General features: G+C 31.3%; 3 protein-coding genes and 1 long non-coding RNA gene across 8 annotated transcripts in view; 2 read left to right on the top strand and 2 right to left on the bottom strand.

The window, feature by feature from the left end:
- Positions 1 to 597: 597 nt before the first annotated feature.
- Positions 598 to 4,506, top strand: LOC123670858 (protein AATF). The gene is made up of 2 exons (XM_045604434.1): positions 598 to 969; positions 1,803 to 4,506. The coding sequence occupies exons 1-2, from the start codon at positions 714 to 716 to the stop codon at positions 2,894 to 2,896; spliced, it is 1,350 nt and encodes a 449-aa protein (XP_045460390.1). The 5' UTR covers positions 598 to 713; the 3' UTR covers positions 2,897 to 4,506.
- Positions 4,507 to 6,330: 1,824 nt separating this feature from the next.
- LOC123670857 (leucine-rich repeat-containing protein 49) lies at positions 6,331 to 15,891 on the bottom strand. The gene is made up of 9 exons (XM_045604433.1): positions 15,597 to 15,891; positions 15,026 to 15,543; positions 14,690 to 14,968; positions 11,978 to 12,454; positions 11,491 to 11,799; positions 10,998 to 11,269; positions 8,368 to 8,741; positions 7,130 to 7,357; positions 6,331 to 6,668 (listed from the first exon to the last, which is right to left on the bottom strand). Exons 1-9 carry the CDS (start codon positions 15,627 to 15,629, stop codon positions 6,468 to 6,470), a joined length of 2,691 nt encoding a protein of 896 aa, XP_045460389.1. The 5' UTR covers positions 15,630 to 15,891; the 3' UTR covers positions 6,331 to 6,467.
- Positions 15,892 to 16,267: 376 nt separating this feature from the next.
- The window catches only part of LOC123670854, an 11,172-nt gene continuing 1,873 nt past the window's right edge, over positions 16,268 to 25,566 (top strand). The window contains exons 1-2 of one of the 3 annotated variants that reach the window (XR_006745999.1): positions 16,268 to 16,329; positions 24,695 to 24,782. This is a non-coding gene — a long non-coding RNA (uncharacterized LOC123670854). Of the gene's footprint in view, positions 16,330 to 19,321; positions 19,377 to 22,157; positions 22,216 to 24,694; positions 24,783 to 25,566 lie in introns of those variants that run through there. The other 2 variants (XR_006746001.1, XR_006746000.1) reach the window with 2 other exon arrangements.
- Positions 23,496 to 25,566, bottom strand: part of LOC123670853 (protein regulator of cytokinesis 1-like) — a 25,339-nt gene continuing 23,268 nt past the window's right edge. For 2 of the 3 annotated variants that reach the window (XM_045604431.1, XM_045604430.1), the window contains exon 8: positions 23,496 to 23,866. In XM_045604431.1, coding sequence (XP_045460387.1) covers positions 23,663 to 23,866 — 204 coding nt within the window. In that variant the 3' untranslated portion in view covers positions 23,496 to 23,662. Of the gene's footprint in view, positions 23,867 to 24,582; positions 24,751 to 25,566 lie in introns of those variants that run through there. The other variant, XM_045604432.1, reaches the window with a different exon arrangement.

The following is a 25,566-nucleotide window of genomic DNA, read 5'->3' as shown; positions in this document are numbered from 1 at the left end:
CGAGTTTTGTGCCATTATGTACCTATATGTATATCTTTCATTATAGTTATGATCTATGGAAGTAATTCTTGTAGTTGAAATACCAATAAACTCTATCTATTACAAATATTTGAATTCATTCCAGTAAACGTTTCGTGTTTTGTTTCACGACTTTGCACGATCATACTCGGTTACACGTCGCTTTTGATTGGTCAGTATCGGGTTTTAATTAATGTATCCAATCAAAACCAACGGAAAAAAGATCGAAATGACAAGTATGACATTGCGGCGCCGCCACGAACTAAAACTAATATTTTCAATTTGGTCGAATGTCATTGCATTCAAAATTTGACGAGTGCATTCACCATGTTTTTAGACATCTTAAGAATGATCTTCCCTACACTTAAAAACGAACACTGTAGAGGGCGCAACATACCCTTGAATCGAGAATAGTACCTAAGGATATCTCAGTGGATGTAGTGAAGAAAAGGATGCAATAATTATACTCTATGACAGCATCTTATCTTGTTTAACTTGTGTTCTGTCTTCTGTAACCATAGAGTAAGTATATATATAAATATCATAGACCTAATATCCATTAGGTCTATGATAAATATACATACTTGTTCTATGTCTGTAACTTAACCTAGTATTTGAATATTTGTGGTGGATGATTTAAATTTGTGATTATTATTATTAATTTAATTTTGTAGCGTAAAGTATTTCAATTCAAAATGAAGAAAGAAAAATCGTTATCGGAAAACATTGCCAAACTTTTCAATTCTGTACCCCAAAACTTTGATGAAGATGATGATATAGATGGTACAAGTGCTAAAGTTTTCACTCCAGATAGTGAAGACAGCGATCATGGAGAAATCAACGAAAGGAGCAAAATAAGAGCTTCTAATATTGATCTTTTAGAAGACGTAGATGAGAAGTATGCAGGAAAACTTACTAGTCGAAAGAGATATAGAGATTCTGATGATGAAGGTAAAACTTTCAAAATTTATCAATAGATAATTTATTTGTAGAATAAATATTATATTTAAATTATATCAATAATACTATTACTAACTCCGATTCTAACTTAAAAAGTATCTGAATTGGACTATCAACCAAATAAGTATTATGTATTTAAAATTATATATCATTTTGAAATAAACCCGCTTCTGAAATGATACACTTAAGTCAGTGAATAATCCAATCATCAAAACATGTTTTCATATAGCAACTTACTTCAGTACTAATTACAAATTCTCTCTAATATATTGACTGTGGACGAATACCATAAAGTAATAGTTTGTAAATTCAAGAAGGATTACATATAAATGATAAAGCGACGGCAACTATAAATAAGAAAATCGAACTGATATAATCTAAGTTAAAAGTGTCTGATGTATTGCATACAATGTGTATGCTACTGTTGGCTCTCAATCAAATTTCGATTTAGTCATAAAAAATTGCTGACAATACTTGTACAATACTAATCTGGTAGAAGAGTGCAGCCTAAGCAAGCTTGAATACCACACTTTGCAAAAACTAAAAGATAAAATTCATTCATTATTTCACTGAATTGGGGTCTTTACAGCTTTGTCAGCCTGCCAGGAACTGCTAGCAAATTGACATTTGGTTGAGCGATACTGTTGACCTCCAACATAAAGGTGAAACCGGTCCAATCACCTTCAATGGCAGCACATTTCTCTGTGACAAATATCAACCTAGAATCTGTTAATCCAATTTTTCTTATTTTTAATAATTTGTGGACAGTTGTGCCAACTCAGCTATAAAAAAGAATTCCAAAAATCTACTTAGTTCTTTTACAGGTGATAGCGAAGAAGGGTCCGATGACAATGGAGTTTTTGACGAAAATATTATTTGTGCAGAAGAAGAAGAAACTGATGAAAATGATTGTAATGAAGAAAATGAAATTGAAGAAGGAAGTGATGTTTCATACGGTTCAGATGTTGAAACTAATGATGATGAAAACTTCAAAAACTTCTCAGAGTCAACTACAGTAGGTAAAGGAAATAAGGGAATCAGTGTTAGAAAACAGTTAAATATTTGGGAGAGTTTATTAGAAATGCGAATCAAATCAAAAAAAGCTTTATCTGCTAGTAACAAAATGCCTATTGGTGGGAAATTGAAGGAAATTTTCAAAAGTGCAGATGAGGAATCCAAAAATAAACTATCTCAAACCAATAGAAACCTAACTAATCTTCTGAAAAAAATGTTGTTACTTGAAACATTAATGTTGAAAAAATATCCTGAAACAAGCAAGTTGTCATTGAAGAAACAAGAAAATAATCAGCAAGACAACGAAGAAATTTCAAGTGAAGAGGAATTAGATGATGAACAAGAAATAAAACGTTCAAAAATTAAAAATTATGGAGAAGAGTTATCAGAGCGACACGAAGTATATAGAATATATAGAAATAAAACAATAGAGAAGTGGTATGATAAAACTAAATTCAAACACACCCAATCAAATTCTTATACAATAGTGGATCAAATAAATAATATTTTAATGGATAAATCCAAGTTGTTAAAAAAAACTCAATTGAAGAGATCTAGTTGTCAAATAATTGGAGAAGCAGAAGGAAAAGATGAAGCAGATTACAATGTTAATATTTATGATGATGAAGACTTTTATCACCAACAACTTAGAGAATTAGTTGAATTCAAGTCTTCAGACATAATTGACCCAATACAGTTGAGTCGTCAATGGGTCCAGTTACAAAACATGAGGAGTAATATGAAAAGAAAAATTGATACTCGAGCCACCAAAGGTAGAAAAGTACGATTTGGTATACATTCTAAATTAGTTAATCATGTTGGATGTAGAGATTTCGAAAATTCTAAAACTGATGATGCTATAAATGAGTTGGAAAGTTCAATGTTTCAGAAAAAAATAAAATGAAGATCCTATTTTATTCATCTTAACCCTTACACTCCCGAATAATTTTCAGCGAAGATTTCATATTTCCACACATTTTTTTCTATCACATATGTGGACGAAATATTAGGTCTAATTCAAAAAACAAAATAATTATGTCATTTTGACAGGTTTTGATTATACTCACGATTGTGATGTTCAGGAGTCTATTAGGTACATGCACAGTTGTGACGGTGTCACAATTGTGAGCACCAGGAGTGTTCGTATACTAAGAATTAACGAAGGAAAAAATGGATTATTATTTTTCATTGAAAAACAAAGCAAAATAATGTAACAACAATAGGAAATATTATTTTTTTGTATTGAAAATTTGAAAACAATTCCGCAATCATCCACAATATTGGGGATTTACTCCCAAGAGGTAAAACCTATCCATTGCATTGTATCTGCAATTGCTGAAAATTTTAACTTATTGCTCCAACACATATGAATCTTCGGAAATTTATTACAGCCCATAATGATGCATGCAATGGAATGCATTCCAAAAAATTTCGTAGTTCTTCGGCAGTTAAATTTAGTTTGAGTTCTTTTCCATTTTTTTGTAGATAATATAGTGACGTATGATTAGCGCAAAGAGTCTTCCAAAAACGTCCTGAAACAACTCCATACAGATATAACTTCAGATGGATTATTCCTCTGCAGAATAACTTGAACTTCTAAACTTAGACTTCTTCCACGAAAACGTTGCAATACTTCTGGAAGAAGATGTGCGCAATTCGGGTTGTACTTCGCTTTCTTCGATCACTCTTAAGAAAGAGTTAATTGGGAACCATGTTTGGACACGAATAAATTCTCATCTTTATCTGAGGAGGATTTATTCGTGTCAAAACATGGTTTCCAATCAACACATCATCATCGTCTTCAATTTCAAAATCTGAATCAATCTCGTCCAGAAGTTCGAATAATTCATCAGGATTATTCGCCAATCTATTAAGATCGACTTTTTCAGTTTGTTCTGTGAAAAAAATTAAGAAATTTGAATTGGTAAAGGCTAACACCACGGCAGACTCCTATTATTTTTTTTAATGGTTCACTCCTGACCCTCACAATTGTGTTACTCTTTCAAAACTCTACTGTAGTATGTGAAGTAATTATTCAAATTTTATTATTAAGCTTTAAAATAAAACTATAGGGCATCCTCAACAATTTTGCATTGTTTTAAATACAAAAAAAATTTTTTTTCAATATGTGCCTACTTCTTGATGCCATTTCCAACAGGGATGCGAACACACACAACTTCACAGTGTCTGGAATAAACATAAACACCGACTTCCTAGTAAAATGCATACGCAACACTGTTGACAGAAACACTCACAATAATGTGATGCAGGATCAAACCCGTTATAACTTTATTTTCGCTCTTATATCCAGTGAAAATAAGACACTCAAAATTGTGAGTGTAAGGGTTAAAATGAACTGATTACTTATATAAAAAATCTTGAAATTGTATCATAATCTTTGCCTATTTTTATTGCATATTGTCTGCAATATACAAATGTACATAATTTTAAAGTTAATTGTTAAAAAATTACAGAAAAATAATAGAGACAATAAATAAAACATCTAAACCAGTGGTTACCAAACTTTATTTTTTCGTGGACCCCTTTCATATTTTTACTGGTTTCAGTGAACCTCCGCAATATATATAGGTATCTACAACCTTTTTTTTAGTTGTAGAATTGCTTCGAAAAACCAAGAAAGAGCTATAAAATTAAATTCGGTAAAGACGGATAACATTTTTGTCCATTATGAAAATTCCAGGTATTTGAAAATGTTCAATATTTTGGAGTAACACAATAAAATTGGATATTAACAATTTGAAGATTGCAATGTGGCACTATCCAGTTCCTTGCAGCTTTGTGAATTGAAGCCTAGCCTAGCTGTTGCTTACAATCGAAACCAAAAAATTTTTCGTAGACCCCCATTTGTTTTTCACTACACCGTGAAAACCCTTCGAGTCCCTAATGGACCCCCGGGGTCCACCTGGACTACTTTAGGAATCACTGATCTAAACGAATCTTAGTGTTAAATTCAATATTAAAACTAAAAATTGATTTGCATAAGCTTCTATTATAATTTTTTTGTTACATCTTGAGGTAATACAGGGTGATCTCTCAAAACCTTCAAGATTATATGACAACCCGTATTACCACCACCTGAGTCTTGTGGATATTGCCAGCCCACTAAAGGGGATAATCATACATCCATGACTTTGTTCCATGTTTTTCGGAAAACTCTTATTTATCGAGATATTTGTCTGGACCGTTTTATAAAGGCTACCTTTATGAAATAGTAGGATATAATTCCAACATAACAATTCATTCCATGGAAGGAAAATTCAATCCCCAAACTGAGTATCATGTTGTTCTTATTTATTCGTTATTGAATTACTCAATCGTTCCACAGGTAAAGCCGTTTGTTTTTTTTCCAACTCTCCAAGATAACCAAATGTACCTTTAGGATTTATTAACTAGTCCCAGCCTCAAAAGTTCATACCCAACCTGAAGATAAAACTCCAATCATCAGGAGTACGGGACAGTGACCTTGATGTCTAGACCAAACTGACAATAACCTGTCAGCCTTAACGTGAATGTACTTCCAAAAATGCAATTCTGGAATTTTACTCCACTATTCAAAATTAACTTATAGGTTTGTTCTGTATCCGAAATGCACTACATTTTAATTGCAACTATAGTGTACTGGATTAACTGTGCAGTCAAAAGCAAGTAGCTCTTATCATAAGTGTACACTCTGTGTGATGTACGATCATCCCACAGTTAAACTCCAAACTATTTTGAAATAAACAAATTTCAAATTGTCAAAAAATAGTTGGAAAGTATTATCCATATCCTCATTAAGGTAATAAGTCTACTGTAACTAATGTCTGTTCAATTCACATAGTAAAAATGAGCGAACTTGATAGAGTGATGAAGTTTTATTTGATTATTCCACTTGAAATTTAAATTAAAAAATTCACGGAAATGATATTCACCGTTTTGATCAGTTTACTTGATTATACTCTTTTCGGGATTTGGCCATAACCTCATTTCATTTGGCACTATACTAGTCACAATTCCTTTGAGGTCATTGTAGTCTAGTGGATAGCTAGAAATAATATAATTGATATTGCAACAAACAGGTGCATGTTACTGAACATTATTTGTAGTAACATCGAACATAGCTATTTTTTTTAGAATAACACTGAATACATGAAATTGTTATTGTCTAAAAATATTATCCATTATGAGGAAATATTTCAAATGTAGAAACTTCTACTTTTTATTTTGATAGGCTGAAGGACCTTAGGTCGATGGCCATTTGTTTGTTTATGAACAATAAAGTACTGTTACTACTACTATTTTTAATATCTAAATTTAGGATGATAAATATTGGAAAACTATATCACAAGTATTTTATTGAAAAAAATCAACAAGAACATCATGAGCTACCAACACTCGTTTAATTTGTTGTGCTTAAAACTAGATAATAAAAATTGAAAAAATAATTCGTTACAAATATATGGCAGTGTTGAACTTCATATATTCATCAGTTCCTGAAGTTTTTGCTTCATATACAAATCCATGTGTGAGTAGTCTAATAAAGTATTACAAACGATTTCATGTATAATTGAAGGCCCTTGATGGTCTAATAAACGTAATTTGTGTACAGTGTGACTCATCTCTTCTAGTAAAGATGATATGTGAATTTTTGCTTTCTGTCTTATCACTAAATCTTCCTGAAACAAATAAAAAAACACTTTAAAAGATAAATAACATGCGCATCTAAACAAAAACATTGTAAATTTTACATAATGGATTCTAAATTCACAGAATAGTCCATACAACATAATTTAATATTAGACAACTGAAATGTTTATGTCCTTGATGGCACTTCCATACATATAATAAAGCATGAAAAAACCATATGTATGAACTGGGTAGAAAAAATTCGCTGTCTAGTGAGGATATCTCAAGAACTATCAAAATTAAGAGAAAATGGATGCAAATTTTTTTAGTTCCTAGCAGAAATTAAAGTATAACGGTTTTGAGAATTTTTTAATGATTGAAAAAATATATGAGCATAGAATTGCTACTTTCATAACAGTGTTTGTTCACTAATTGATAGACATTTTTATTGGATTAACGCCTTGGATTTATATAGATCTGTGAAATTCCCAATCTAAAAGTAACTAAATACCTGTGGAGTGGTTCTTTTTTTCCATTGAAGTGCTTCTTTACTAACTACACTTTTCAATTCTGGATCTGCAGATAATAACCATTTCTTTGCAGTTTGCTCCGACTGTTTTATATCTATCCTTAGTCTGGTTAATAATGGCTCCAATTGTATATCTGGTAATGACCATAAAACCATATCACTCAAACTTTGATATTCTATATTGGCTTCTTCAATTTCTTCTTTTGTAACCTAAATTGAAATCAAAGAAAGGAAAATATGCTATAAAGTACCAAATCAAGATATGTAGTATGTTATACTATATCCACATATTCAATAAAGACCAGTGTAGACTTATGAAAGAGAGAAGTGTTCAAGATCATGTTTTCACTTTGAAGCAAATAACTCATATAAGACCAAGAAAAGTGAAAGAAAAGCATATTTTGTATTGAAGGCTTTTGATGAAATGGGAAGAGGAAAATATCGAATGAAAGGGGAGTTAAAACTATATTGGTGGAAGCAATCAAAAGTATACTCATGTCTCATATGTAGAAAATTTGAATGCATCCTTTTCAGGAACATGAGTTCCAAAATTTTCGAGACAAAACAGGGAATAGTACTGAATCTGACACACTTTCAGATGAGATAATCAAGGAATTGAAGAAACACACAGATGAAATAACAGTTGGCTACAGAAATATGAGAATGATGGAGATATCTCTGTGTGCCTTCAAGGATGATATTATGTTAACGACAGGAACATGAAGGGGTGTACAAAAAATGTGAAATGAAGGATTGAAGAGATATGGTATGAAGATAAATAAAAAAAAACAAAGGTTATGACAATAATGACGAGCAGGATGAAGAATTAAAAATTGATGGGAAAGAAATTGGAAGGGGGAAATATTTTAAATACATAGGAGTGACTATTGAAAATAATGGAAAATAAAAGCATTATATTGAAAGGAGAAAAAACCAGCGAATTTTTTTATCTATCAGTTTTCAATTGAATGTGAACCCTATATATTTGAAGAATTTTATAATTTCCGTAATGAAAATAAAGTATATAACCTAATAAAATAAGTAACAATTAAATTGTGACAATTTTTTTTGTTTTTCTTGTGTATCCACTGAATTTAAAATAATTTAAAGGATGATAAAATATTATTATTATCAAACTGGATTTTCTACTGATGAGACATGCAATGTTTGAATGACTGCTCTATTGGAGAAACTATCAAATATAAGATTAATATTCTCACCTCAACATCGTTAATATATTTGAGCCCCCAATGTGACAACCTAAAAATGGCATAGGTCCTCCATTTTTTCAAATAAATAGGATTCCCTTCCTCTTCAATAAACAAAGAAGATAATCCCTGAGCTTCAGCTAAAGCATTGAGTTGCCCTAAACAATGAATATTGGTTTCTTTGAAAACAAATTTTTCAACATTGGGAAACCTCACTTTCAATTTATGCAATGCTCCAACAATGTTATTGAAATTCAAGTAATTGAATTTTGCCGTAATTATATCTCCTGCTTTGGAAACATTCCAACTCTTATCTATGAATCGAAGAGCCCCTTGTCCATAAATATTCAGATATCTACCACAAATTTCTATCAAGTAGTCCCCACCTAGGAAACAAAGAATATTTAATAGGGTGATAATAATTAATAAATATAAAATATATTTTGTAGGTATATAATGAAAATTATCCTTATATAAAAAATGTGCCTCTGATTATGATCACATAATAGATCACGATTTTCCAATTTTAGCATAAAAGCCAATGTTAGATGATAACTACTGCAGCCTAATAATATACCTAATAATAATAATAAGCATAACAGTTTGGTTGGGTTGAATATATCTACAGGGTAAGTCTTTGATTTGTACATATATTTCAACCGAAGATAAAAAAGAAACACTTTTTTCCTCTACTATTTCTTCCGATTCGATTTTTTCTTCTCACTCAGTAGGTATAGCGGGCATTCTGGAGTTGACCGGTTTTTGATGGAATTTTATGTTTGGAAAAGATTCATCACATAAATAAAAAACTACATTTCAAAAGTCATTTCTTCAAATTTCATTCAATTTGCAAGATATAACTGAAAATTCCATTTTTTTTTGGATTTTCAACTGAGCCTGAAATATATGTACCGGTCAAAGACTCACTCTACATATAAGTATAAATTGATAAATATATATATATATATGTAGGTTCCAGTTTTTAATCGGCTTAGTGCAAACTCTAGTTTTCTTTACCAAGCTTTTGCATTCATTTTAATCCATCTTCAGGGCGTCTACAAGATATACAATAATAATAACAAATATGGAACACTTCTTATTTTTTAACGTGACTGAAATGATCAACTTGCTAAATGTATCACACAAGAAAAAAGATTTAGTATAACAAATACAAACATATATTTTTAACTCGCTGAATATTGAGGTTTTTGGTGTTTTCTCGTCTTCTTTCATTAAAACATCTCATGTAATCAAAATTCTATAAAATCTAAAATCTTCAAAAACTCAGAATCAAAAGTCAGCAACAATTTCAACAGTTTTTCTAATAAACAACAATGTTTAGAACAAAATGGAGATCGAATGAAATTAAGTGAGAAAAACTATTTTTAAATAAGGGTACGAAGTTGCTGAAGGTGAAGCCTAGAAATATTGAAAAATCCATTTTTTTTCTTTTTCTTGTTATGAAAATTACGGAAAAATGTCATTGAGCAAAAGGCTTAACTAACAGGACAAATAGCATTTACAAAATTTTAAAACATAATCGAAATTTTTGAGATGGGGCTTATTTACGTGTGTGTCCAAATATTACGCCTCTTTGTGATACAATTACAAACTTCAAAAAATTTCCAGCCAGTACTTTTATTAATTTTAATTATATATATTATGTATTCACTTCTTGCATATCTATGTTTTATCCTTGTCAAGAGAAAACAGCTCTGTGCCCTGATTACTACACCATAACTAACAAGCAACAGGGAAAGCTTTCACAGACTTTCGTTATGTTTCAATTGGTGAAAAACTTGCAGTTTGTCAGGAAATGATTCTGATAAGAGTGAGCGCCATAACCCAAGTTTGTTCACCAAAATACGATTTGAGAAGTGACTTCATCTTTACACATTCATTCCAATTTTCGCATTTTCTACAAGTACTTAGTGCATCTGAACTGTATTTCGAAATGAAAGCAACCGAGAAGTCTTTTCTTTTATTTATCTTAACTACATTGTGGTGATTATTATTGGGCCTTTTGAGCGCTCATTTCTAGAACAAGTATTATATAATTTCCTCACAATGTCTGTAATTTTGAGCGGTTGAGTTCAGTAATGGCAAAAATCGTCTATGAGTTCCATAAATATGACCGTTCAAAATTTTGTTTACGGATTAAGATCGAGATAAAAATTCTTATTTAAATGTAAAATAATAATTCTAAGCTTTATACAAACTTTCATTTCATACGTTACCAGAACCTGAGAAAATTCAAGAAAAATAATTCAGTGAATTACAAGCTCATACCTTTCAGCTTTGTTCAAAATTTCGTATTGATTGCGTCATCAGAACCAGTTAAAATTCAAACAGAATATCAAAAAAATAAATGTTTCTGAGAGAACAGATTGTATTTATGAATATTATATATAATATATATAATTTAATTATATAAAATAACCAACCAGGTGTTTATGCCAAATTTCAGGATTGTATTATCAGAACCCTTCATCTAAATAAACTAACCCACGCTAAATACTTCAAAATAAACCATATTTCATATCAGTTCTGTGGTCTCCAAGAACACAATATGCGTATGAATGAGCGAGCGCTCAAAAGCTCCTGATTTCAATTCAGTGCTTCAATTTTAGTATACAAATCACCTTGTTCCCTATCCTTAGTTACTACTGGAGGTGAAAATCGTTTCTTTGGCTTAGCAGTTGAAGCTCTTGCTTTCAGCTTCAGGACTTGAGAAGATTTGGAAGGATGAGCACTCCTAATATTTCTTTCTGATTTTTTCAATGAAATACTTTCTCCTTCCAAATTATTAGGCAGAGTTATACTTGAGAGAGATGAGGATAGGTTGCTGGATGAATCAGTGTTTAATGTATTTTTTGCTTCTTTCTCTGATATTGGAGAACACTTTTCAACATCTCTGAGAAAATGAGATATAAATGAAGTTGCTTAACAAAGCAAATTATTTAATCTTAGAATCAGCAGAGAACTACACCATTATTAATAATGAAAAATTATTCAAAACTATGATTTTCTACTGAAAGCATTCCATGTGAGATAATTGAATAAATGCACTATATGGACAATTCATGGATGACTTGGAATAGGTCAAGTTTATTCAAGGATATTTGATATACTTACTCAATTAAACCATCATCTGCAAAATCATAAGATTTATGATTGAAATCTTTTTTCTGTAGAAAGTCACCATCCTCTTCAATTTCTTCTTCATCAGTAGAGGTGTTACTAGTTTGACTGTAGCAAGAATAGGATGACCTATCAAAATTTTCAAATAAACTTGAGAGGCTGCCAGATCTCCTGAGTCTGTTGGTTTCTTGTTCCATTTTAGTAATTATCGGAACAAGTATTGGTGGTAACTTGAAGTAGTCATTAATAGAAATACTACATGAGGAGGTATTCTGCAAACTTTCTGTATCTTGAGAAGAGCTCCTAAAATAAATATACCCATAAAAAATTCAACGAAGTGAAATAAATATATATAAAAAACTCCAATTAATAATCTGTAGTATAGAAAATATTACCTTCATCAACGATAAGCTGATATGTATAAACATCATAATTTGTATTTTTTTGAGCTTTTCATAAATAACAATTACAAATTTCTTACCTTATCAGCTGTAATTTTTTATCTGGTAGAACAGAGACTTTTAAATTCTTCACTCTTAATTTGCTGTGATGTTTGATTTCTGATTTGGTGATAGGAGTCAAGAAAAAATCTGTATCTGGCTGCAAATTTTTCAATACCTTTGGAATGCCACTAACTTTAGTGCTTAAACATCGTGTTTGTGATCTTAGCAATTCCCAGTTAGTTCTAGCATTTGAAATGACCTCTTCCCGTTTTACGTTGAGGCAAACATCACTTGTTAAATCCATGAATGCTGTATTTGTTGTTTCTTTATTCCTTCTCCAAGCCATTGCTGCTTTTTTAACTTGTTCATTTATTTGCATTGAATTCAATTTTAATAACTGAGGTAGGTAGGATACAAGAAAGGAAATACAATCTCCTCCAAGCAATATTGGATTATTTTCTATACTTATTTCTTTAATTTTTGCAGATTGGGCAAGACTACTGATATCCTCAATACTGAAATATTTTTTTTAATCAATAAATGGAAGAGTGTTTCGAAAAGATCTGTGAAATCTTAATTCATTCATTGAAATAAATTTTGACTGAATCATTGTCAAGTAGTAAATCACAAAACTTCCTATAAAATTTTGTCCGCCAAAACCCTTTCTATGAATGAAGAAATATTATATAGATATTGTTATATGTTATATATTAGATATTATAGATATATTTTCAACTCATACTTGTTGGAATTACGAAGAACTTTACATGTAATTACTGTCCAGATGCTGTTTGTAAGGGATTCAATAAATGAATATGATAAATAATAATATTTCAAACATTTTTACACTACAATCTAAAAAAAGTAATCTTGTATCAAATCATTACATATTCGATGCCCTAAAAATTGAATTTGATTTTGTAAAGGTACAACTGAAATATTTCCTTGTCTCATCAAACGCTGCATTTCATAACCATTTATTTCTGATTCATTCATTCTACTACTCATTCTACGTGCTATTCTTGGAAATAAATCTGATATCGCATTCGACTGAACAGCTCTCGTTTGGTGCTGGGGCATTTCATTGATTCGAAAATTTCGTAGTTGGAGTATGCAGGAAATGCGAACTTTTGTGGAACTGCACTAGCACAATGCTTATGCAAAGTGTTCTGTGTTCATTTGCTGTCATTGGACTAGTATTTAAATTTGAATTACTGTTCAACATAAAACGAATATTATTAGACATAATTTTGATGCATAGAATACCTGGTGTGTTTACTGATTCGATTTTGTTTCAGACTTTTTGAGAGACCCACCTGTTGCTTTGGTGGTCTGCTTCACCAGAGTGCTGTAAGGTGGCGCTCTTTAAAATTTTTCGAATTCCCGCATCTGCCTGGTGCCGTTTAAAAAGGAAATACTGATTTTAGACAATGCAAACATTCACAATAAATTACAATTCAGTTCATATCGAATTTTTACTCAAATGAATGGAATATAATGACAGACCATAGAATATAAAATATTATTGTTCTATACTCAAAGTTCACGACAAGAGCGTAGAAATAGGGGGATACTGGGGGTAATTACACGGTGCTCCTAAATTGGAGATACAAATGAAAATGACAGATTTCCGGATCATTTCAAGAAAAAAAGTCCTGTAACATGAGTCCCCAAACATTTTGTTTTGAGATACATGTGTTGAAGATCAAGTTATTTTCTCGTATAACCTTCCCTTCACAAGATATTTAATATGAATTGGCCATAAATATTCCAGTTTATAGTTTTCACTATGTGATATGCTAATTTTGAATGCAAATCCACAGGGTGATATATTTTCTGGAAGGATGCCTGCTTCCTTCCTCTAAAACTATATTTTGGTAAATGGCTGTTAGTTTAGAAAAATGTAAAAATAAACTCTGGTCCAGTACTACACTTTTTGGTTTGTTATAGTTTTGTCGTATCTGCTATCGATTTCTAGAAAAATCTCTAGTAATCCACAGGAAAATCCAAATTATTATAAAGATCCAGCTAGTAACCTCTAATGAATGCATTAACTATAAGTTTTGGTAGTTATTTACCTAATCTGTAGCGAAGATTAATAAATATTTGATAAACTGTACGACACACTAGAAACAACCTGTATATTGAAAGCAAAGCGTTTGTGGGCTCATATTCATGAAACTTTTTTTTCTCAAAATTATCCAAGTAATTTCTCATTTTCCCTCGTAACTCTTATTTGAGAACAAGGTAAGAACAACCGAATTAGTAACAACAAAAATTATTTCGAGTAATTTGGTTCAAACTTCATTATCAAACTTCTTTTTCTAACATTACAGATATGAATAAAAGTTGTCGTCAAAAATTTTTTTTTTCGATTATCCCTCCCCAAGAAAAAAAAAGATCTACGCCCTTGGTTCACAAGAGTCGAGAATTGAGAGAAATGTCAAATGTAAACGATGTATGCGCCATCTCAAAAGCCCGCGATCCCTCGAAATCAAGTAGGTATAAATCCGAAAAATCTCCCGTTTTGTCTGAAAGTTTTACAGGTATAAGTAGACACACCAGGTATTCTATGCATCTTAGACATAACCAATGAATTATGACAGGACCACGCGCGTTTGGCACTGTCGAAAAAGTACAGTGCTGAAATATTCAAATCGAGAGCGTTTCTAATTTAGAATATAAATTTTCAAACACATCTGTTTCATGCTAAATATTTATCCATATTTGAATAAGATTTTTAATGTTACCTTTTGAGCTCATTATTACTCAGAAATAATTTCATCAAATTTGGAGTATCAGCAAAACCCAACAATTTTTTCAATCTATTTCTTCTCAGATTCAATTCCTGTAAAGCTGTTAAACCATTCAAATCCATTGCACCTATAACTCGAATCTGATTGCCTGCTAAATTCAAAACTTTCAACTTATTCAAATTTGAAAGGCCACTAATTTGAGTTATTTTATTTCCATGAAGATCTAATACTTCAATTTGCTTGAGACATTGGAATCCATCAATTTTTTTCAATCTAAAAATTGAAAATTAAATAATAATTTTATTTCCTGATAAAATGAGAATTCAGTACCTATTCTTACCCATTAAAATAACCCTGAGATTTTCGATATTTTCTAAACCACAAACCTTTTCCAGCTGATTATCATATAAATCTAAGAATACTAAATATGGAAAGCTCTGACACTTAAAATGTTCTAAATTGGTAATAAGATTGTGTTGCAGTGATAATAATCTTAATCTTTCCTCTCCCTCTATTAATGGAATACTAACAAGACCCTTTCTATCAAGAGTAATTCTATCAGGGTCTTTTTCTTTCTGCTTTTGAGATCGTGATATAATGATTGAACCATTTTGGTCAGGTTTCAAGATAACAAAGTCATATAGATATTGGGTATTAGAAGTCTGTGTAACAGCTCCCAAATTCAACGATGTATTGGAGCGTTTATATAATTTTTTTCTTTCATCTGAAGGAATAGCAGGGCCTATTTTGAGAAAACTTGCATTAGAAGTTTTTTGGCTGCTCACACTTGTTTCATTCAAATCCACGCTTCTTGTGTGAGCTTGAAATTTTGAAAGTTTCTTTTTGTCCTGAAATTGGACAAATTATTTCCAGCTAAATTTTTCTTTGATGTTATACTTACAACCACAGTGTTATTAGTGGTGGGCATATACATTTGTCAAAAGACATTTGGTACAATCAGATTTATTTATAATTTAGTCTCAGAGTTACTGCACAGATAAAATTCGAAGCAAAAAATTATTTTTTCCTTCTACATAAACATAATAAAATGTCGACTGGCCACAACAGAAACGAAATTGAATTGAATAAAACTTAAATTGAAGAATGAATAGAACAAAATAGGAGTATGGTAAAACAATAAATAATCCATAATCCTAATCTAGACCTGACAACAAAGATCATAGATAAATATAACATTGATAACTGAGCATCTGAAAATAAGAATGCAGCGCCAAGGTGAGCAGACGTAGAACTATAAATGTTGACATTGGAGTGTTTTGTTGTATTAGTTGTGTGTGTATTTGCGTTATTAAAATTTGATTTTACAATAAATATAAAAACTTTTCAGACTTCTATAGTGAACAAGTGTGTTATTGTGTATATAATATTTTCATTTTAGGTAAAGGCGGTATATATCATCATTTGTTTCAGTTCAGGAAAGTTATGCAAGGATGGAAGACTTCGAAAAATGACGAATAACAATCGTGTGCATATAATATGTGAATGGTTCAATCAATAGTATTATACTACAGGATTCTAATAGTACCTTTTTTAGGTCCAAATGGCAAGACTGAGTTTAGTAGAATACTTGGGGTATCTTAAAGGCACAAACACTTCTAGAAGTGTTTATGAAGGTGAGGAAGTTTTAAATTTATTTTTATTTATTTATTTACTTCTTTATTCTTGACCTCTAATACAGTACAAGTACTGGTGACAAGGCCTATTTAACAATATACAAAAAAATAATACTATATAATATTCAAAACAACAACAAAGTTAAACTAAACAAAATAAATCTTTCAGGTACAACTTAAGCTTAATATTAAAGTTTTTTTTAGTTCTTATATACTTTATTTCTGCTTGTCACATAATAAAAATGTTACATGTTATTTGCATAACTAATTAACTTTAGTTGAAAGGTTTTTTTACTTATCCGAATTGATCATTTCACGTTAACCTTCAATTATACAGTCCCAACAAAATATTACAAATGCTAATGTATTGAATATTTTTTAGGAATACTACAGAAAGTCGCATATCCATTTTTATTTATTTATTAATAGATAACTCAATTTACATAAAATGTTTCTAAAAATAAATTTATATAACTAGATTACTTAAAACTACTCATATTGATACCTATTTATCGAATTATATTATTGCTTGACTAATGAGTAATGAATCATCAAAAATAATGAGCATTCAATTGAAATATTCCACTTATGAAATGTATTCATTTTGAAAATATATTGGGCATATATTATACGACTATTCTAAAATAATTAAAATGTGATAGAGAAGTATCATCAGTGTGACCTGAAAAAAAAATATATAGAATTTCAGAATACATGTCCAAATATTTCTGAGGAATTTTTCCAATATTGTGTAAAGGTACCTTAGATTTGAAGACAATGTATCTTTGGCACAATTCTTGTGAAATGCCAAATAAATCAGATAATGTCACATATGAAAGATCACATTTCAAATTTGTTAACACTATTGTTATCAGGTCACACAAAGAAGATACTTTAGGAGTATTCACTTGTACTTCGAAATCCTTGAAAGTTTTAGGCCCATTATAATCAGGCTGACCCTGAAGAAGCTGTAATAGACCTTGTGCAGCTTCGATTTCATCTTGGGAAGCAGATTGTAGAGCAGGTTCGACTTCTCCACAAGAGCATTCTTCAGCAACAAGTTTTTCTTTGTTTCAATCTTTCAGATCTACTACTAAAACATTCAGGTTCTTCCTTTGTGTTAGTAGATCCAACAGGAAGATTTCTGGAAGGCACAGCAGTCTTTTTCAAACATTTTTTCTGTGTAGAACTGGAATCTGTAAACGATTATTATTATTATTATTATCCCCATAAATATAATCTAAAATTTCATGTGCTATCAGTGCTTACCTCGATAAAAATAATCATCATCGATAAAATGCAGGGAACATACATACTTTCATATTTCTTCTCACTGGTTTATCGATTTAGAATTTCAGTTGCCAAGCTTTTTGTCGATCTATCAGCACTTTACTCCCCAATTTCCCTTCCACCCAAACACGATATTTATTACCAGTTTGAGGAAGAGCATGGAACTTGATATTTGAACTTTTTTTTCCCAGGAACTGAACAATAGCGATTCGAACGACTCATAACTATTGAAATGATTCAACAAAAATATAAATATTTGTAGAATATCACACAAAAACAAAGCAAAATGCAAGAACCTCAGAGGAATGAAAAGGACTGAGGCAAGAACCATGTCAACATTTCTAGATACTCTGATTGTCACCAGGTAGCGTAGCGCTCATGTTGATTCGCCTATAGACGAAATTGCTATCATAGACCTATAATAGGTGCTTTCCAGCCAACGTCAGGAGCTCCTCCGTACAGCTCCGAAGCGCACTTGTAGTGTTCCAGTAAACAGGGCGTCGAGCCCTCGCGTTACCTTCCCCTTTCCCCTGAAGCACCCCCGCATTTGCGGGGCTTCGATCCCTGACAGGTGTTAGAGAGAAAGAAGACCGTTACTTCGCATAAAAGCTGCTTTCCAGTCAGGTGCGTGTCACCCCGGGGCTCGGCGGACTAGAGCTTCGAGCCCTTGCTATGAGTGGAACGCGCCAAAACGAAACTGTCAAATTCAACGTAAACAAACCAGCATTCTACAGCTGTCTCGTACTTTATGCGAAGTAACGGTCTTCTTTCTCTCTCACACCTGTCGGGGCTCCAAGCCCCGCAAATGCGGGGGGTGCTTCAGGGGAAAGGGGAAGGTAACGCGAGGGCTCGACGCCCTGTTTACTGGAACACTAAAAGTGCGCTTCGGAGCTGTACCGAGGAGCTCCTGACGTTGGCTGGAAATAAGATGCATAGAATACCTGGTGTGTTTACTGATTCGATTTTGTTTCAGACTTTTTGAGAGACCCACCTGTGGTCTGCTTCACCAGAGTGCTGTAAGATGGCGCTCTTTAAAATTTTTCGAATTTCCGCATCTGCCTGGTGCCGTTTAATAATAACACGGTGTTCCTAAATTGGAGATACATATGAAAATGACAGATTTCCGCATCATTTTAAAAAAAAAGTCCTATAACATGAGTCCTCAAACATTTTGTTTTGAGATACATGTGTTATATTCTAAGTTTTTTTCTCGTATAACCTTCCCTCCACAAGATATTTAATATAAATTGGCCATAGATATTCCAGTTTAAAGTTTTCACCATGTGATATGCTAATTTTGAATGCAAATCTACAGGGTGATATATTTTCTGGAAGGATGCCTGCTTCCTTCCTCCAAAACTATATTTTGGTGAATGGCTGTTAGTTAAGAAAAATGAAGAAAAAAACTCTGGTCCAGTACTACACTTTTTGGTTTGTTATAGTTTTGTCGTATCTGCTATCGATTTCGAGAAAAAATCACTAGTAATCCTCAGGTAAATCCAAATTATTATAAAGATCCAGCTAGTAAGCTCTAATGAATGCATTAATTATAAGTTTTGGTATTTATTTACCTAATCTGTAGCGAAGATTAATAAATATTTGATAAACTGTACGACACACTAGAAACAACCTGTATATTGAAAGCAAAGCGTTTGTAGGCTCATATTCATGAAACTTTTTTTTTCAAAATTATCCGAGTTATTTCTCATTTTCCTTCGTAACAATCGTAACTCTTATTTGAGAACACCCAATATAAGGTAAGAACAACCGAATTAGTAACAACAAGAATTATTTCGAGTAATTTGGTTCAAACTTCATTATCAAACTTCTTTTTCTAACATTACAGATATGAATAAAAGTTGTCAAAAAATTTTTTTTCGATTATCCCTCCCCAAGAAAAGAAAGATCTACGCCCTTGGTTCACAAGAGTCGAGAATTGAGAGAAATGTCAAATGTAAACGATGTATGCGCCATCTGAAACAGACCGCGATCTCTCGAAATCAAGTAGGTATTAGCTAAGATGCATAGAATACCTGGTGTGTTTACTGATTCGATTTTGTTTCAGACTTTTCGAGAGACCCACCTGTTGCTTTGGTGGTGTGCTTCACCAGAGTGCTGTAAGGTGGCGCTCTTTAAAATTTTTCGAATTCCCGTATCTGCCTGGTGCCGTTTAAAAAGGAAATACTGATTTTAGACACTGCAAACATTCACAATAAATTACAATTCAGTTCATATCGAATTTGTACTCAAATGAATGGAATATAATGACAGACCATCATAGAATATAAAATATTATTGTTCTATACTCAAAGTTCGCGACAAGAGCGTAGAAATAGGGGGATACTGGGGGTAATTACACGGTGCTCCTAAATTGGGGATACAAATGAAAATGACAGATTTCCGGATCATTTTAAGAAAAAAAGTCCTATAACATGAGTCCCCATACATTTTGTTTTGAGATACATGTGTTGAAGTTCAAGTTATTTTCTCGTATAACCTCCCCTTCACAAGATATTTAATATGAATTGGCCATAGATATTCCAGTTTAAAGATTCCACTATGTGATATGCTAATTTTGAATGCAAATCTACAGGGTGATATATTTTCTGGAAGGATGCCTGCTTCCTTCCTCCAAATCTATATTTTGGTGAATGGCTGTTAGTTTAGAAAAATATAGAAAAAAAACTCTGGTCCTGTACTACACTTTTTGGTTTGTTATAGTTTTGTCGTATCTGCTATCGATTTCGAGAAAAATCTCTAGTAATCCTCAGGAAAATCCAAATTATTTTTAAGATCCAGCTAGTAAGCTCTAATGAATGCATTTATTATAAGTTTTGGTATTTATTTACCTAATCTGTAGCGAAGATTAATAAGTATTTGATAACCTGTACGACACACTAGAAACAACCTGTATATTGAAAGCAAAGCCTTTGTGGGCTCATATTCATGAAACTTTTTTTTCTCAAAATTATCCAAGTAATTTCTCATTTTCCTTCGTAACTCTTATTTGAGAACAAGGTAAGAACAACCGAATTAGTAACAACAAAAATTATTTCGAGTAATTTGGTTCAAACTTCATTATCAAACTTCTTTTTTTAACATTACAGATATGAATAAAAGTTGTCGTCAAAAATTTTTTTTTCGATTATCCCTCCCCAAGAAAAAAAGATCTACGCCCTTGTTTCACAAGAGTCGAGAAATGTCAAATGTAAACGATGTATGCGCCATCTGAAAAGCCCGCGATCCCTCGAAATCAAGTAGGTAAAAATCTCCCGTTTTGTCTGAAAGTTTTACAGGTATAAGTAGACACACCAGGTATTCTATGCATCTTAGTATTAGCATAGTATAAGGAATCCTTAATTTCCTTATACTATGGTATTAGCGATTCAAGTTCATCCCCAAGCCACCTATCGGAAGAAACTGTAATATCGGCTTAAGGTACGGTAGGAGTGAAAGCTTTGACGGCGTGCATTTCTGCAGGTTAAATTTTTATATTTTAGTGTTCGAGGAGTTATAATATACAGGGTCTTTCACGAGGAACCTCACCCATATTTATACGGGAAACTACTGAACGTATTTTCATGAAATTCAGCACTTATAAGTATTTCACGATGCTGATGAAATCTAAAATACTTTCAAGGCATGAGCACCTCCGGTTTTTCCGGAAATGACGTCAACTTCCGTTTTTCAAATTAGAACACCATTTTTTTATTGAAGAAATAGATTCCTTAGAAAATTTCAAGTTATTTTAATGTAACATTTTTCAGTTTTGGTTGGAAAATTCTCTCTGAGCGGGAAAATTCGAAAAAAAAATCGAAAATAGAGCTCCGCTGAAACAAGAATAACTTCGAGGTTTTTGGATGGAAAATTTTCATTTTTGGGATTTTTAAGATGTAAGATTGATGTATCCACTTTAAAAATCGAAATCGCGATTCATGGTACAGGGGGTGAAAAAATCGCTTTCAAAGTTAGGGATGACAAAATCTTGAAAAATCAATTTTTTCAAATTAGAACCCCATTTTATTATGGCAGATATTGAATCTACGTTAAAAAATAATGTGAGTGTATGCATCACACCCTTGCCCTAAAGTGGATATTTTCTGAGTTATTCACAAAAAACTGTTTTTCGTCTTGAATTTTCAGCTATTTCTTTTCCCTTCACGCCAAAAAGATGATATTTTCAGGAACTGTTATTTGAACCATGCTGTAGATTTTTCACCCCTTCTTGAAACTACCGATATCTTTGCGCGAATCAACTTTCATGGACTTAGACTTAGATTGTGTTAAAAAAATATTATTATATATGTCGGTCATTCAGACTCAACTAACAGTAAGCCTAGACAATAGAGAGTTATTGCAACACACAAATAAGCGATCTTTTATTACAGGATCTCTTATTTTGACATGTACGCCTGCGCATTGAGTCAGATATTAAGGATTGTCTAAATCTAAAATACAGGCCTCCCTTACTTTATTTAAATACAGGCGACCAACTTTTATTTAAGGATCTTTTATTTTGACAGATATCTGTTTATGCCGAATATTTGCCGTCGTTATTCAGCAAGAACTAACCTATAAATATTTGTAGCTGTTTAGGTAAACAAAGTAATGAAGTAAACTTTTTGAGAAATTTGCATTTTATTTCTTGATTTTGGGCATCTGTGCGAACCATTTCATTCGAGAAAAAAAATGTGCTCTCAATAACGAATTTTTCAAGAACTTATACGATTCTCAACCAAACATATTTAATTTGAACCTACTAAAAGAATTAAAAATAATACTGAGATAAATCCTGAATTTTATTAGAAATAAGAATTTACCTATATGTATAATGTAGTATTGTTATAGAATGCTACTGCACACTGAATATTATTTTTTTTATATTGAATATAAATAATTCATTCTGTAATATGGACACACCCATAGGATTGTTTTGAAAGAAAAATAATAAACTTGTTACCTAAGTACTCTTTTATATATTGGATCAACATAGCATAAAAAAAGCAAATCACAATGCAGAACCAAATTAATTATCAGTAATGTTATTATAAAATTATACGTTAAGTACAATTTTTTCAAAATTATTGTAGGAAAAAGTACAAAAATACATAACATAATTCTGTTAAACAAAATAATCTTCCAATACTGGTGGTTTCACATAAAAAGAAATACTTGATTGACTTTCATTCAAACAGATACATAAAGTAGACTGATATTTTACATAGTGATGATACTTCGTCAACAAATTTCTCTAATAGTTCCATCGATAAAACCCCAGTAGTTTGGTACAGCTCCTCTCATATTACGAATTGGTAGACTAAAAACGAATTGAGGTAATATAATATATAATAATTTAAGTTCAATTCAGCTAACAGCTTACCTGTACATATAGCTGATAACTATTTCTATAAAGCCACTTATGTGCATTCAAATTATCTTAGAAGTGTTCATGATTTTCCACAATGAAGATTGCAGTTATAAAAATAAACTTCGATAATGATTGCGATACTTGTAGTAAAAATTTTCCAAGTCAACTAGTCGATCTGTTTGAATTGGTTTTGATATATTTTCTACACCAACTGTATCTATTATGAAAAATCAATTCCTCAATAATGGTCCCAGCTAAAATTGCTAACGCTATTTGTTCTTTCATTTTCGATTTTGAACTTTTACCAAATGAATTATTTTATTTATGAGAATACAAAATAAAGGTGACAAAATATAAATATGACAAATTTAAAGATCTGTCACTTTACTGACTTTCGTTAAAAGCACCTTGCAATAGTTCACTTTTAACGTCCACGATAGAGAATCCTTTATTACAGGATCCTTTAATAAAAGATCGCTTATTTGTGCGTTGCAATAACTCTCTAGTATGAAAAATATTGACTTATTTATTGATATCTTCATAGATTGGACATTTAAGAACGATATATGTAAATTTCACAAAATATGTTATTAAATAAATGTATATATAAAAACTTATTAAAAAATAATAAAACTGACAAACAACATATCTTCTCAAGCTCTAAAAGAAAAAGTTTTAAAAGATTAGTTTTAGATTGCTTTTTGTTCTGGTGAGTCTAGATCCATCTGGTGTTCTGTGTTTCTGGGGTGTAGGTGTACTGGGTATTCTACATGGGGTACCTGGTATAATCTTCACTTCAGGTATATTTACAATGGGCTTTAGAATCTGGTCAGGAATAAGAGTACTTCTGCAATTGTCATCTCGGCATGATATGTTCTTCTGAAAATTTTAATGGTGTGATATAATTTAGATATCATTTGTTGTAGTGGCTCATTTATGGAAATATCATTTTCAGTTCCATTCAAACATTATTTGCACCATATATTCGAAAATTTTCATTTTAATACTTCAAAGAAAATCGAATATCATTCAATACATTTTATTGTAAATGTGATATCGATTTATGAGAACGCAAATTCTTGGAGCCGAAATACAGTTAAGAATGAAAACCAAACTATATAGATAAAATCAGTTCAGTTGAGTTTCGCATCATTCCCAATAAAGAACTTATGGAATCATTTTGAAAAATGTATAACCATCCTGATATTCATGTTTATTTATAATAGTTAAATAATGGTTTAGCGTCTGTGTATTAACATATTAAATTAATTTCACGGCATTCAATAATTCAATTCAATTTTTGATTCCCGCTCAGGGAGGTACTTTTTCCAGAATTGAAAAATTGTCTGAATGCCGTGAAATAAATTTAATTTATTTATAATATATAGAATCCGTCTGTCCTTCTAGAGTTCTTAAAAAACTAATATCCACTTGAATATTCAGTGGACAAATAGTTTCAAACAGAAGGAAATAGTTGATTCAATAGAGGGTATGATAGATATGAAAGAGCAAAAAGTAGAACACTATCAATAATGAATTTAAAAACATTGTAAAAAGCAGTTGGAATAAATAAAACCACATATGATCTGAAAAAATACAGATAACAAATAGTAATAATCTTTATTTGGATGAATTCTAAATATATTAATTTTTCACATATAATCTAAAATTGAAAAACAATTGTTTTATGCAATACTATCATTACAGATCGATGGAACATATTGGGTTGATCGATGACCGCCCTTCAGACTGAATATGCCACTCTGGAATAAACATATTTTTCTTTCATAATGAGGTAAACATTCTAATTCTACTAAAATTAAAGTACAAGCATTACATTAAAATTTAGGAAAAATGCACTTTTCAGAAAAATTTATGACCTAAGAATGAATTACTCCAAATATCCACTGGCTAGTTTTTTGAGTTAACTTTATCATAGCCTACAATCCTTTGAGTCAATCATATACACATACAAATAATTCGCGTTTCAATAAACAATTGGAAGAACTGATATTTACAAAGGTTTCAAATAAGAAACTAGTTCAACATGACATGCTTCAAAAAATCAAGTCAAAAAAGTGTGATTCATTTTGAAAATTTAATAATGTAACATCGCTTTTAAAAAAATCACTTGTCTTGATTTTTTTTAAACTTTAAATTTTACAAAACATGCAGAACACACTAATTTTTACTCAATGCACACAACAATAGAATAATGACAATGTATAAAGATAATAAATTTTGAATAATTTAGAAGAACAAGGTGCAAATTACCCAACTATAAACTTTTGAATAACATAACTCCAGAATCAATTAATGTTGTTATCGGAGCTGTATCAGTGAATGGTTTCAAGAACTCTCTAGGATAGATGGAGAATATTTTTATCAGGCATCATTAATGTTTTATTTTCTATTTTTTAATATTTTCCAAAATTTTTGAGTTTTCTAATTCTTGTTTGTAAAAACAACAATAACAACGAATATGAGAGGCTACGCCAATTAGAATATTACAATTAGAAAAAATTCTATTCAACAAGTATCAACCGGAAACCATCCTAGAGAAAGAACTCCATAAACTG

The sequence above is a fragment of the Harmonia axyridis genome, chromosome 1 (assembly GCF_914767665.1).
Source record: "Harmonia axyridis chromosome 1, icHarAxyr1.1, whole genome shotgun sequence".
Classification (NCBI taxonomy): Eukaryota; Metazoa; Arthropoda; class Insecta; order Coleoptera; family Coccinellidae; genus Harmonia; species Harmonia axyridis.
Note: the sequence above shows the minus strand (reverse complement) of the source record. Positions and strands in the feature narration are given on the sequence as shown.